Raw genomic sequence first — 15,694 nt, forward strand, 5'->3', positions numbered from 1 at the left:
GAGGGCTGCATTCACAGCCTTCTTGGAAGCGCAACCAAGCTCATTTTGTCAGTCTCAAAGGCACTAAGCTCAAAGGCAACATTACCTTGAGATGAACTGGCATGACGTGAAAGTGTGCTCGCATCTGTTACATGAATGGCGGAACTACTAGTATTTCCAAAAGAAGACTTTCTGTGGTGGACGTCACTTTTAAGATGTTGCACATGCTTGAAATTATGGAAGCACATTTTTTTTACGTACACTGCATTGCAACGTAAAGTGCCGCTTAATGCACATAGTGCAGTAGCTCTATTCAGTGCCGAACAGATGCAGTATTAAGGTGTAATGTGGGCGATTTCAGATTATAAAAAAACCCGGAAAGTGTTGGCTTACCAATAGCAACCATTATCAGACATGCTTTATAAACATTAGCCAGTGGCTTGGCTTACTTCATGTTGCTAGCAATAGTTGCTTCGCAATGAACATAAAATGGTTTAACCTGATGGTCCCCGAGTGGGCCTAGCCAGGTGACGTTGAGTTTACTCACGTCTATTGTGGACCGAATAAAGTTGTTTCACTCACTCACTCGCCGACAGTCTAACTGTGATATGCAAGGCAAGCTTAGCACACAAGTTCCACACACCTCTAGCACTGCTCGGTGATTTCTTGGTGTACATATTTGTGAGGTCTATATTTTCCTAGGAAAAAAAAAGTGTGGTAACATTATTAAGGCAGACCTACACTTGGCCTATTGTGGTACTTGCCATCTTTCAGCTGTCTTTATGTGGTGTAACAACAACAAAATTATTGATTATAGCGTATTAGTGGGTCAGGTCACACTGGTCACTTTATTTGCACACTTCGTACAGAATAAAAAATGCGACTGGGCTCGGGTTGACAATTTGCAGGGAAATCTGGGAAGGAACGAAGTCTTCTTATCTGCACAGGAAAAGATTGTGGTGATATAGGGTGATGTTCATTTGAAAATGGGTGCAGAGAGTTCTTTCTTAGACGTACCTCTTAGCCAAGGCGATTCCAAGACCGACAAGCCCGCTAACAGCAAGAGCAGCACCGCCAACAATAGCCATGCCTTTTATTCCCTCTGGAACAGGTAATGCTTGTCAGAGCCATAAAAGTTCCTCCATTCACTCACAAGTAACAAAGAGATTCTGCTGAAAGTGGGAGTGCTCGGCTAATGGCTAGGCCACTGAAAACCACTTTATGGTTATAAGCAATACCACGGCCGCTATATAAAAAAAACAGGTGCGGCCTGCTGCGTGGCGCCGAAACGGCGTCCGGGGCCTAGTTCTCCTTGCGCCCGCACTGGCGCCACCATACTGGTACAGCTGTTCACGGAGAAGCGCTTCGACAGCCGCGTTTGTACGCCCGACACTTACTCTAATCAGGCCGTAGATAACGCGTTTTATAGCTGCACATTACACGTTGAATATTGAAGTCATTATTAGAACTGCCGATTACCCCGCATATGTGAACAGTTTGCCCTAGGAGTACCAGTGTTTTGTAGAGTGGGCCTCAATACTCTCCACGAATGCTGCCGTTTGACTCACCTGAAATGAAAAGTGTCACTCAATCACTGATCCCCTTAAAGGGACACTAAAGGCAAATATTAAGTCGACGTTGATTGTTGAAATAGCGGTCCAGAAACCTCGTAGTGCTACTTTTATGCCAAGGAAGTGCTTATTTTGAAATAAAATCACGTTTTTAGTGGTCCGCATCGCGTTAGCGCGCTTCAAATCTCCCGCCTGAAAATACGACTTTCATACGTCACTGCTGCCGTGCCCAACGTTGCCCGCTTTTACTGCGCGGCCGCCGACACTAGTAGCAGCAGAGCGGGACCCACCGTAGCAACAACGGCCATTGAAGCCATCGAAGCTTGCCGCAGTCCCGCAGCGAGCACACACGCAGAGGTTTTGACTGTTCAGCACACTGGCGCAATGGCATGACACTAAGCCACATAGAGCGTAAGGGCTCATTCCGCGACACCCAGTGAAAAGACACACCGGTTTCCTTGCTGCAGCACTGGCGTTGTACACCATTCGGGCATCCGGAAATATCACATGCATGCGGCATTTTGTCGAACTTTCGGTCGGAGCGACTTTCACGAGCGCGCAAAACACACGCGGCAGTACGCGATCCCGAAACTACCACTGAGACGCGACCGCGTGAGCGAAGCAGGGCGCCGGGCGAGGCGCAGTTCGGCGAAAACGGAACCTTTGAACCACGCGCACCGTTCCCCATATGGCAACGCCACGGAGGTTCTTTTTTCCATGAATCAAGCGGAAAGGAACAAACAGTATTTTATTACGTCTTTTGATGCTCGGAAGGTTCTTTTTTTACTGCTGCTAGTTTGATTACTAGTGATTTATTGTAGGCCGACTTCCATACGTCATCGGGATCACTTCGAAAATGTCTCACCCGTGGCGCTCATCATGTGATACATTTAGCTTAATTTCTCGGTAAGTAGGGCACTGCTGTTGATAATATTGCCGTTTTAGAAGTTGTCATACATTGGGCTTTCACTCTGACATATATTGTTATTTGCCTTTAGTGTCCCTTTAATGCAGGCAGTCGTCGGGCAGATTCCAAGGGCTGTCTTATCGGCCCACCGAAATGCACCACGAAAGCACACAAAATTTAAATGTAGGTCCTGTTAGTGCGCCAACAAATGCCGGTTGTGGCCCAAAGCAAGAGTTAGAGCCAAGAGTTGACAACACAAACAAAATATATTCTCAGTTAAGGCAGTACAAGCACCACGCAAACATCCACACTCGGCAGGTATCAATTACAACTCACAACATCACTTAGCTGGTGTTTAAAACAATGGGAACAAACTTACCGTGCTACAAATGCACTCTCATCCATTAGAAACTATCCAAGAACACTTAAAGGCCTTGAATATTCACGAAACTTGTGCAGCCCACAATTCTTCGAACGTTTCAGGAATATTTCTCTTCCAGGAAACACTCAAACGAACTCCAGCTCTGCTCACTGTCATTCGGCGACACTCTTCTAAACAGTGCTCCCACGGTGTCATCACTAGATCATTCAAGATCGACTGACCGCACTACACGACTCACACGAACAACATAACTTCTTCGCCGACTTCACCATACCGTCCTACCCTCCGTTGTCTCTCGTTTGGGTCCTTCCCGGTTTCGCGAACATTCCAAGTGATTGTTCGGCTCGTAGCACGTAGCGCAGCAACAGCTAGGGGAAAGGGATTCGTCTCGCCGGTTCGTCTGCGGAATCGGTCGGTTCCACTTTGATTTCTTGAATTCTCCCAATCTGCGCGGGTGTTAGGCTGTCGCGACCGCGTCTTCGGTGGAGAGGGTAGGTGCTCGCCCTGGGCGCCTTTTGGTGCTTGTCTCTTTTTTTTTTCGTTGCGCGCACCCGTTGGGGGTAACAGTCGGCGCAGTGGCTTGATGCTGTCGTCAGTATGCGGCGGCACGCACCTGTTTTAGCGCTCGTTTGTGACAGAAAGAAGTGCTCTGTTACGAATATTACGCTTCCCGACACTGTAGATCGCATGGGAATACGTGGTACTTCACAGTAGCGTCTTTTCACACGTTCGAGTTGCACAGCGGCACGCAACAGCTTTGCGTCATCACACCGCTAAAAAAAAAGCGTCTGCCACACACGCGCGCACCAAAAAACCGCACTCAGGCGCAGGAAACATGAGGCAAGCGGCTCACACGCGTGGTCACACACAAGAAAGACACGAGGAAGCACACAAAAATGCACATGGACACGCATAAATCCTGAGGCGACCACATAGTAACACGAACCGGCGTCTGCCTTGAGGACCATGCTAGTGGCGCCCTCACCCAAAACAGCTGCCGCTCAGCCGACCCGCGCTCGCCCATTGACGGCGACGCGACGCAGCAGGCCGCACCTGTTTTTTTTATGTAGCGGCCGTGGCAATATAATACAAAATAAACAATAAGCTGTTTGCATAGAGGGACAGGAACACAGCTAAATAATACTGAAGGCTAGATTTGAGTAATCACAGAGCGTTATCAACACATAACAATAAGTACATGTCTAAAAGCAAGCTGCGTCTAGTAGGAAAAGGCTACACAATGTGGCTGCTATGACCCCAATATATTGCCATGCTGCGGAAGAAAACTATGACTTTTGAGTATACTGCTAAGTGCCATTAAATTTTATTGTTTTGCACTTGGCTCTAACATGCAAACGACGATACATAGTCTGTAAGAATACGTGCACCTGTAACAGTAGCAATAGGCTGCCGGGCCAGTGAGCCTAACTGCTGAACACTGAATCCAATACTGTGGCTTGTTCACTATGTCCCACACACTTAATGTAAATGCCTTTTTCATATCCTGCCGTGACTGCAGACCTGTCAACACTTGAAACACTTCCCTGAAAAAATGATTTAGAAAAACCTAGCCACATAGAGCTTTGCTGCAAAAAGGCTGATAGCTACCTACAAAGCTTACCTTTCTTCATCAGACTTTTTATAGTTGCTTCAAGTTCCTGTGCTTGCCTGTTAGCTGGCTCAACGTGAAGGAATGCCTTGATGAATTTTAACGCCTTGGAGTATTCCTGAAGATGAAAAGGTTGTTTACAACAGGTGAAATTATAAATAGTAACATGCTGCTGCAATATTTATCCAATGTAATACACACAGGACTAGCTACCAGCCGTTACTATTAACTCGACAGCAAGCATGTAAGGAGCTATACCTCATGCCACATTTATTACTCCCATTCAAGATGCAGTATATTTCTCTCGCATAAAGCAGGAACGTTTCTTAGCAATTGAAATTACGTATTATGAGACCATATGGCGGCCAGCGCCCCACCATTAAGTGTCTAGTACCAAATAAGATCGCAATGCATCATAAAGACTATGCATATCAAAATGTCTTGGCACTATGCCCGCAGTGGCAAGAAGCACTGGCAGCAGTGTGCATGGGCGTAGCCAGAAATTTTTTTCGGGGGGGGGGGGGGGGGGGGGGGGTGGGGTTCAACCATACTTTATGTATGTTTGTGTGTGCGTTTGTATGTGTGCGTGTATATATACGCAAGCAAAACTGAAAAATTTCGGGGGGGGGGGGGGGGGGTTGACCCCCCCCCACCCCCCCCCCCCCCCCCCCCTTGGCTACGCCCCTGGCAGTGTGCTCCAGTTTTCAATCATTCAAGTAGTAAAGAACTAGCCACACTCTGCCCATTGCAAGGAAAGGATGTTTCTAGTAGCAAAGTTTCTGAGTGCATTTCTGTCACTGTTTGCCAAGTACAGACCTTAAGCTTGGTGCTCCCGACAGCCAGGTAGAAAAGGTAATCTCGCTTGGCTTCTGCATTGCCGTGGTGAAACAAATCTGTCGAAGCAAACACATGGGTGTAAGAAAAAAAAAACGAAGCATCAGAAGTAGGCAGTCAAAGAGGATGAAATGAGAAATTCAGGTGTGCTGTTGAATAGTCTATGTAATGGTAACTAAAGAAAAGTTCCCCTGTGCTTTGCTTCCAACATTAAAGTCCGCTTGAGCTGACCTTGAAAGGATGGGAAGAACTACTGCAATATTCCATTTATCAGATGTTTTGTTTATGCAAACAACAAATAAATCAAGAACAATTGCTTTAATTGAAAAGCATCAGGTGCTTTACTATGGTGAATACAGAGACATTACATTTGACAACCTTTGAAGCAGAGTACAACAGGCATTGCACTCTGCTTCAAAGATCGTCAAATGCAAAGTCTCCTAGCTTCTATTTGAATATGGGGCACTTGATTGGAAAATTCATAATATGCACACTAGTGAATCACACAAATACCTTTTTCATTTGTTCTTGAGAAGTACACATCCACATTTACTGCTTCAGAAAGCTCGCACTTCGGGCAGTGTGTACCTTCTTTCATTCTTCATTGCTTGTAACAATCAGCACTTAAGAATACGAAACTTTGCCCTGCTTCGTGTATTTCATTACTTCCATTTTAAGAGTCAGTGTGATCGATTTGTGCTTTTTTGAGTGGCAACTCTCATGAGGCACAGAATGGGAAAACTAAGCAATGTGAATGCCACATAGCAGCCATTGACAACACAGCATTGCAATTGCCTCTGGTTCGTATTTTTGTAATCACCGTTTCACATGGTTGTTCGAGGGGTGATATTTTGTACGTAGTATAAAGGCCCACGACGTACAATCTCCTGCAATTTGAATCACATCATGCAAGCTTTTGACAGCATGACATGTTATAGCCTTGTAGCAGCAAGAAGCAGGACGATCAGTGATGACGTGAATCTGTGCACAAAGCGCACTTCAATGTGAGCATTGTCTGTTACGCTATCCACTTCAGAAGCACACATATCCTGCCAGGGTTATCACGGGTGTCTTGTAAAAAAAAGAAGTGATGAGAATGGGTACACATGCACAATTACGATGTGTAATCTAAAATTCCCTTTTAATTTTTTTATTCTTACTAGATGCATGCATGTGCCAATGAACTAAGATAAAAAAAACATAGGGCCTTTATACAAGGTACTGTCTGTACAAGATAGGACCAAATATAAGCTAGGGTGTGTGCACTTCAGAAGCGAACAGCATCTAACACAACTCTCACACTGCGAAATACTTTGTGCACTCGTGTGTACTATTGTTGATTCTTGCTATTATAATTAAGGCACTGAAATGCCATGTGATCGATGCTCCTGCAACATTATTAAAAGTGCAGGAGGCTGTATTGACACATTTTCGCTCTAAGTTATAACTAAAATTTGGCAAAAAGCACGTTCTGTTTAAGCAAAGCTTTAAAACTGCACCAAATGTGTGGCCTACCAAACTTGATGTCCCCTTTACATTTATCCGGAATTTCCGTTTAAGCGAATTAATATTTACCCAGAGCCCACTGAAGTAACTGATCACGTAGCGCAAAATTTGACAGTGGACAAGAGAGGGACGAAGACGAGCGCTCGTCTTCGTCCCTCTCTTTTACAGTGTCAAATTTTGCGCTACGTGATCAGTTATGCATAACCGACGTGCCCAACTTCATACTCTTGCCCACTGAAATCCCCAGTTGTAGACTTTGCATTAGCATTTTAAGTTCTGATATAGTTTTTTTGGAGGGACCTCAACTTTTTGTCTTACGTGGAATGACACAAATTACACCATTAACAAACAGGCGTGTAACGTGTAAACATTCATGTGTGCTATCTTGTTTTCACGAACAAAATAAGCAAACACTGATCAACGCCTCTTAATTGCACCGACACACGAAACGCGACGCCTTGCAGGTGACTCACGTTCCATCAACAGAACACCCCGCCGTATGTCCGCCGGATACCTGCTTCTGACAAGGCACCAAGCATACTCGAACTGGGTTTTTGTGTCCACTTCTCCATTTTTCATTTCTTCATGATACTGCTGTTCGTAATGCTGCGCAAGACCGGGCGAAAAATACATTAAAAACAAAGCGCGCTCTATTGCGTCACAGGTTGGCCGACATACTTTAGTTTACATCGACTCGGATTCCACTATGCTGACGCAACTCGGCCACGCGGAATCTCTCGTACATGAATGAAACTAAATGTACAAATGAATTGTAAGAATAGTAAGGTAAGTTCTCTAAGATCGGCTGAGAAGTATTCAGTCAACGAAGTCAGAGATACTACGAACATAACGCTTGAGCGAATATTTGCAAAGTGACGAAAGCGTCGCACATAAATGACATAAAGAAAGATAGACATAATTGAGAAGGGTTCATATTCACTACGGAATGCTACTTCCGTCATTTCAGAAAAGCACATGACAAATAGTAAATGAAACGATCATGCGAAAGGAGACGCGGCATCGGCCACAGTTATCGAGGAAAGCCATAAAAACAAGCTCACTTTCAGATCTGTCGCGCTCACGTAGTCTTCAAGGATCGACTCCATTTTGCGCTGTAGTGTCACATATGAGTCACACGACACCGATAATCGCAAAAGTAAAGGTGCGTGACTTTTTACAACGTACGTACGTACTCGTACGACTCAACCTCAGGAGCTAACTGCAACTACATGATGGGCTACATTGTTTCGATGACAATGATGGTGAACTGAAAGAAACAGTATTTGCTAAATAAAACACGTCACTGGCATTTTAAAAACCTAACCTCTTAATATATATTGCTATAGTATTTCTATACAATTCTGTTTATTGTTTCTTCTTTTAATAAATTTTATGCTTAGCAATGTTCACTTTCGGTTTCGTTTTCGGTGCATCGTCGAGCTCCTGCCGCAATTTTCCACACCATGGTAGAAAACGTGACGAGCGTGTTAATCATAATTTTGGTTTGGCATTATTGGTTTAATTTGTTTCAACAACAACAACAAAGATAACGCCGCATTTTGCTGCTTTACGGCTTTCGGCGGAGGGGTTGGAACCTCGGAGGAGCCCAAGCCCGGGTCTTCGTAATCCTGGCGCTACAGCCAGTGGGGAGGGTGAATGAGTTGGGTCGTACCTGCGACATATTTTTTTCCCTCAAATATTCGTAGAAACTCTGTACCTGCATAATGTCACAGAACGAGGCCTTGTTCTCTGCGTGCTGATTTGTTGTGATCGCAAATGGGAATGGGGAGTGACGCGTTGGAAAGGAACTATGTTTACAAAATTCACACTGCTGTAATAAATAAATAAATAAATAAATAAATAAATAAATAAATAAATAAATAAATAAATAAATAAATAAATAAAGTGACTGTGTCAGCATGAATTAAGAAGCATAGGTCGCAATCCTATATGACTAAATGGACAATCACATTGTCCTGTTGTTGCATCGTGCTTCTAGACTGATTTTAGGAAACAGTTATATCGAGTACCGGTCTCACGTTATTAAGCACGTTATTATACACTGTTATTAAGCGGAATCGCAGTCACAGAAAACGTTTCAATTTCACACACTGTGAAACGCGGACGCATACGCATGAAAACATGCAGTTGGGTTGGTGCATTCGAAGTTTCATGAACATAATAATTGAAGGCGCTGTATAAACAAGAAAAAAAAAACACATTCGTTTAAGTTGGCAGCACCAATGTGTCGAATGCAAAATCGTCTATATGCACGTTCGATGCTCAGAGATAGAGGCCCGTATTCACAAACCAACCTTATCTCGCGTTTTCCTCATCGGTGTTGTGCCGGTAGTGCGTTTGTTAAACGAAGTAGGCCGGTATTCACAGACCAATATCTTGTAGTTGTCTTTTACCCTGTTACCGTTTTTGTGCCCTTATAGTGCATGTAGAGTAGAAACTTAAGGCAAACATGAGATAATAAGGTTGGTTTGTGAACACTGGTCGAAGGACCCTAAGCAGCATCACGGAAACAAACCCAGCGCATTTTGACGGGCTTGCGCCGTATGCACATGCGCAGCCTTCTGATGGCGCGCATGCGCGCGCTCGGGCGCGTTTAGAAGCGTACGTGTGGTTCGAGCTTAATGGTCCCCCGTGTTCCAGTCTCCGCTTTGCGCTAGCCTCCTGGACGAAAGAAAGAAAGAAAGAAAGAAAGAAAGAAAGAAAGAAAGAAAGAAAGAAAGAAAGAAAGAAAGAAAGAAAGAAAGAAAGAAAGAAAGAAAGAAAGAAAGAAGGAAAGCCGGACTCGCAACTGGCGCATGGAAATGGTGCGACGACGGGTTGTAGGCGCACCCACTTGATGATAGGTCCGCTCGATTCAAAGCTGCGGAACCAATTACGACGCGGTTTTTTGTCCGTATACGCGGATATAGCCCGCACTAAGCTGGTGGATTACGCGATCGTGTGGGGCCCATTTAACGTCGTTTAGTCGAATCGCGATGCGCATATGCCACCGCGGGGCTCTCGCCGCTATGGCCCTGTGCATGAAACGACAAAACATATATAAAAAGAAAGAAAAGACAAGGCAGGAAGTCACGGTGTAGAGAGGTGTTGGTAAGCTCAGTGGAGCCGTGCGGAGAGCAACAGAACGGACAGCGGTGGCCAGCGGGCCATGACGGCCGTACTGCATGTGGTTTGTAACGCCGGGTCATTTAAATCGGCCTTACGTACCGGGTGGCAGGCATTTTTCTAAACGGGGGGATGCGGTCGGGAGAATATGCGGGTGTTCTCTCGCTGCAATGCTGCATGCGATGTGTGTGCGAAAGCCGGTTCCGGCACTGCACACTTCCATCGCTTGCAGCGCACATGGCGCGTGCGCTCCGCAACTTTCTGCCGCGCGGACAGGTAAGATTGATGGTGCGTCATCGGGTGGCCATTTTGTGACTGGGATATGCGCTCACATCTTATGCACATTTGCTTAACATATATTTTTTGTAGTCATATTTAATTATGCTTGTCGTATAGGTTTGTTCAATTCGTAACTGCTGCTTTCGAGAGTTCGTGAGCGCAAACATGACGATGACCAAAAATGAGTTACATAGTTCACTAAAGAGAAAAAAAGACAAAGCAAAAGAAAAAAAAATACAGCGTCGTTATTTGATTCAATCCTTCCTTAAAAAAGGAGACAACAACAAAAATGTTTTATAAAGCTTGATAACATGCAGCAACCTCAAACCATGCGGGTGCCAGGTTCTTTATGAACGATGTGAAGAAGCAAAGCCATGCTGCATGCGTCGAAGTCAGATGTAATGCAGGGAAGCGGAAAACTCTAAATCTTCATTAAAACGAAAGTGCTGGATACTGCTCGCCCTTGAGAATTCTTAATGATTTCGCGCGAGCATCGACCGTAGAGTCGATCAGCGGAGCGAATCGACGATACGGTCTATAGTACCGTATTTGCATGATTCTAACACGCACTTTTTTTTTTCACTAAATGTAGCCCTCAAATTTGTGCGCGCGTTACAATCGGGCCCAAAAGGCCGATTGTCTATATGCTGTTCTCTCTCGGAGGAAAGCCCTACGATTTCTGCGTCGTTACATGTTCTTCTATATTTCTTTTTTGGTGACGCCTTAGCCTTAGACAGAACATGACATGAAAACAAGGAGCGTGCGAGCGCCGAGGAATTCCAGACACGGCCACAGATGAACAGCCTTCTCTCTTTTCTTTTTTTTTGTCACATTTGTTTCCAGTCACGTTCTTGTGCCAAAATGAGAACGTTAACTGCTAGCTGACACTTTCAGAGGTTGTTTGGATCGCAGCGTAACGCATTCAATTGCGCCCTTGCGGTCCACATCAACCGTGGCTTTTTGCGCGGCCTGCACAGAAGACCTCTTCGAGCGACACCTTGCCGTCAGAATTGCCGTTGGATGGACTCGAAAAGGCGTCAGAATTCAAGCTAAAAGTAGCCAAAGTAGCCATTCTGTTTAATTTTATCGCCAAATTTGTGGCCAAATAGAAAAAAAAAAAGCTGTGTAACCAGCAGAGTTTCTTCAGCGAAGCTGCACATGCCGAGACGAAACGGACGTCCGCAGGCGCAGCTTGTCCCCATCGCAGGTATACGTGCCACATAAATTGAACAATCTCCACTGCCAACCACGGCTCCACTAAAAATGAAGAAGCGCCCACGGGCACTTCTTGAAACTCATTGTGCTAAGCTGGGGATAATTTTAACAATAGACGCTATTCTCACCTTCGGTGCTTCGGATTTGGGCGTCAGCCACAGGAATGTTTTTGATGCCGTAATTGCTTTCCTTCAGGAAACAAAACGAATGTGTTTTTAAGTTCTTAAATGCAAACCTGTTCCGATAATAGCAATGAATCAATAAGAAAAAAAAATCAATAAAAAAGAAGACGTTCGGTACCACAGTAATTTCATTATTCTAATTTCTAGTTAGGATGAGAAGTCTGGGCTGAATGTAGAAATAATTATTGCACTAGTTCTTTTATGTGTGCTTGTCTTTTGTGTTAACTTAGTAGTTTTAAATCTTCATATCTACAATTCTTGGCCAATCCCCCAGAGTGGGTATGAGCCATGTGTAGAGGAACATCATCATCATCATCATAAAAACGTATGCGCCACATAAATTGGTCAATCCCCACTGCTCACCAATGGTCCACTAAATTGTCGCTAAGCGGGGAATGCGGCAAAAGTACGGGTGCTGCTAAAACGACTCCTCAGGATTGCGCGCGAAACGTCAAGCGCGTGCTGCAAGCCAGACAAGACGACGCATGTCGCGGCAAAAAGACACATGCGGCTGAAATTGAAAAGTTTCAAGGAGCATACGCTACCTTCAAAAGGAGCTTTCTGTACTTGGCTACTTAATGCGCCAAAGCAGAAGTTCAAAAGTAGCCCGAAAGTAGCCATGGAGCCAACTTGAAATTTTCTTCGCCAGACGGGTTCGTAAGGTATCCACTTTGGCGTCAAGTAGCCACCAACGGCAAACCTGCTTGCCGTGATCTTCCAGACTGATGGCTTTCCTTCCGATGTAATTATCATGCCAGTGCACGGTAGGACTAATTTCCCAGTTAATTAAGAACAGAAATAATATAGTATGTAGGCTATCTGTACGGCGATAATGATTTCGGCATACCAGCGAAACAAGCGAAAGTGAAAGCGACCGCGTGCCGAGCCGGCACAATTACACGCTCGAGGGCGATTCAACGACAAAAGACCAGAACATGCGGGTTGTGCCGCTCTGTGGAGTCGTTCATCTTGCCGTTCCCCATCCCCTCTCCTCCTCAGCCTCCTCCCCCTTCTCTAAGCTTCCTCGACTCCCAAAAGCTGTGAGCGCCTGCGGCTGTGTGTTGTGCAGTGGCGCGTAAGCGCCGCGAAGTCCGCATCTGCTGCCTGCAGGGCAGCAGAGAGAGAGAGAGAGAGAAACAAACTTGGCGAACAAGGAAGTACATGAAATACACAAGACGGGAAGGAAGCAACGTAAGAAATTTTAGTAAGAAAACAAAGAACGAAGAAATATTAATAATAACTGGTTGGAAATATGGAAGGGGGAACGATGGAGGAACGAAGGAAGCCAACAACGCGGACGCACCAAGTATCAATCGAACAACTGTGGGGCGGCGCTACGGTTCATCACCTCGCTGTTCCATCCATGGCAGACCGCCCTCGTTGCTCGTCACGCCTGGTGCGGTTTTCCAGGTGGGTGGCGCGAGCACGCTGGGGAAAAAAAAAAAGAAATGAAACGAGGAACGTAGCGGCAAAAGAAGATTACCGGTTTGGACACCCGTCGAACAACGTGTGTGCCTTGTAGGAAGGCACAAATCGATGCGGAAGTCGAAGCAAGGCGGGATCAGAATGCGAGCGCTACTGATCGAAAAAGAAAGCTTATGATACGTGTTAGGGGCTATACAGAGTTATATAATATAGGGAACAAGAAAAAATAAAAATGAACTTATGCAGTTTTGGGCGAATTGACACCAGGCGTAAAATTTCTATATTGAGGCAACGTTAAGGAACGTAAATTTATAGTTCTAGCAGGAAATGGTACTAGGCACATAGTATACAGTTTCCTGAAGAAAAAAAAAAAAGTAACTATAGCGGTATTCCAAAAGAACTTGACCTTGGGTAAGTGTTTACGACACTTGACTTTTCTAAACATGTTGTTCAAGTATGGAACATAAACCAAGGAGATGAGAAGGACGCGGAGAAGAACCATATACCTGAGAACTATAAATATAGTAAGTGTTTGTTAGGGTTTTACGTCCCAGAAACACGATATGGTTATGAAGGAGGCCGTAGTTGAGGGCTCCGGAAATTTTGACCACCGGGGGTTATTTAACGTGCTCCTAAATCTAAGTACACGGGCCTTTAGCAATTCGCCTTCATAGAAATGCGGCGACAGCGGCGTTCGATCCCTCGAACTTCGGGTCAGCAGTCGAGCTCCATAACCACGAGGCCACCGCGGTGGGTTACAATAGAACTAGAGAGAGCTCTAGTGCTCTCTCTAGTTCGGCATGGGATTAATACGAAATGCTTGGATTTGCCTAAACTTCGTGCTCGCGGTTTCAGAGTGTTGTTGTGGCTTGGCAAACTGATCGCACTGAGCAGAGTAGCCTATAATGCAATGATTCGTAGTGACCTTGCATGTGCGCAGAAAAAACACACAAGCATACACCAGGCCTGTAGCCAGGGGGGGGGGGGGGGGCTGACCCCCCTCCCTTACGAAATTTTGATGGAGGAGGGTGTTTTACCGAAAATAAATAATAAAAGCATACGTTTTTGTTATTCAAATTATTATTACTCAAATAGTCAAGCTCTCACTCACTCACTCACTCACTCACTCACTCACTCACTCACTCACTCACTCACTCACTCACTCACTCACTCACTCACTCACTCACTCACTCACTCACTCACTCACTCACTCACTCACTCACTCACTCACTCACTCACTCACTCACTCACTCACTCACACACACACACACACAGACACACACACACACACACACACACACGCACGCACACACGCACGCGCGCACACACACACACGCACACACACACACACACGCACACACACACACACACACACACACACACACACACACACACACACACACACACACACACACACACACACACACACACACACACACACACACACACACACACACACACACACACACACACACACACACACACACACACACACACACACACAGAGAGAGAGAGAGAGAATGAATCGAGATTTAGAAAGATAAAGTGCAATAAATAGCAACAAAAGAACGCACGAAGCTGTAAGGAGGAAGTTTAGACCAATCCACATATATAGTCGGTGACAGCCTAAGAATAAATATAAGCTCCGCCCACGAGGCCGTATTGCTCATATTTTGCATGCCTCCATGCTACAAAGGAAATAGTCCCTAAACGATAGCAATAATTTTCACACATATAAACATTATCTTGCAATACTCCATTGATATTGAAATAAAGAAGGCAAAGCTAGATAAAAAAAAATGTGAAGGCACGGAGTTCAGCGTCAGCTTAACAATATATCTCTTCTTGAAACCGCACCTCCCGCCGCGGCCATCTCGGAGTCTACGATGATGCAATGTATATCTCAAAGGTGATGTTGCTGCGCAGTACCTATTCAGGTATTAAAACAAAGAATGCCAGATTTAACGTAAAATTTATAATAAAGGAATAGTTTTTTAACATTTCATAAAACAAAAGAGCGACATTGATCACATTTAATAGGATCGTTTGTATTTTTTTACGAAACTTTCGCCGCCAGTTTCCTTGCTGCTGTAACCATAGAGTTTCCTACAATACTTACTAGAGGGAACTCTGGCGCTAGTGTCTATGGGAGCTGCAATGCATTGCGCTTCAGCCAGCATGGGAATCATGGGTAGTACACGGATTTGTCTAAACTTCGTTCTTTCGGCTCCGTTTGGCTCCGCGTCGCCTGCATCCGATTTGTCGCAAAACGAAGTTCAGCAACAATCAGCAGTTTCACTTCACCACTTTAACTTCTTTAGGCTCACCGATTCAAATCTGGTCACGAAGTTCACAACGATCCATTCTTTTATACGAAAGAAAACCAAAACATAGCAATAAACAAAGCCGCAAGTGCGTTCGAAGCCCACAAGCACGAAGACTAGGCAAATCCGTGTACTACCCATCATTCCCATGGTGGCTGAACGATCGCAGCGCCAGAGTTCCCTCTAGGTCATTTTAGGAAACTCTATGGCTGTAACTATGGCAACTGTGACTCAAAGCGAAGCATGGCGAAGTGGTCTGAGATTACCTTCGTGAATTTCGACTCTTGTGTTGCCATAAATACCGCATTTGCGTCTGTAGTCGCCGTGCTTGTTATCGTGGTTCAAGGCTTCATTT

At 45.1% G+C, this 15,694-nt stretch overlaps 1 protein-coding gene across 1 annotated transcript; it reads right to left on the reverse strand.

Moving 5' to 3' along the window:
* Positions 1-800: 800 nt before the first annotated feature.
* LOC119387104 (mitochondrial fission 1 protein) lies at positions 801-8,047 on the reverse strand. Its single transcript, XM_037654412.1, has 6 exons — positions 7,850-8,047; positions 7,262-7,394; positions 5,265-5,341; positions 4,461-4,566; positions 997-1,081; positions 801-918 (listed from the first exon to the last, which is right to left on the reverse strand). The coding sequence occupies exons 1-6, from the start codon at positions 7,892-7,894 to the stop codon at positions 915-917; spliced, it is 450 nt and encodes a 149-aa protein (XP_037510340.1). The 5' UTR covers positions 7,895-8,047; the 3' UTR covers positions 801-914.
* Between the last annotated feature and the right edge of the window lie 7,647 nt (positions 8,048-15,694).

The sequence above is a fragment of the Rhipicephalus sanguineus genome, chromosome 3 (assembly GCF_013339695.2).
Source record: "Rhipicephalus sanguineus isolate Rsan-2018 chromosome 3, BIME_Rsan_1.4, whole genome shotgun sequence".
NCBI lineage: Eukaryota > Metazoa > Arthropoda > Arachnida > Ixodida > Ixodidae > Rhipicephalus > Rhipicephalus sanguineus.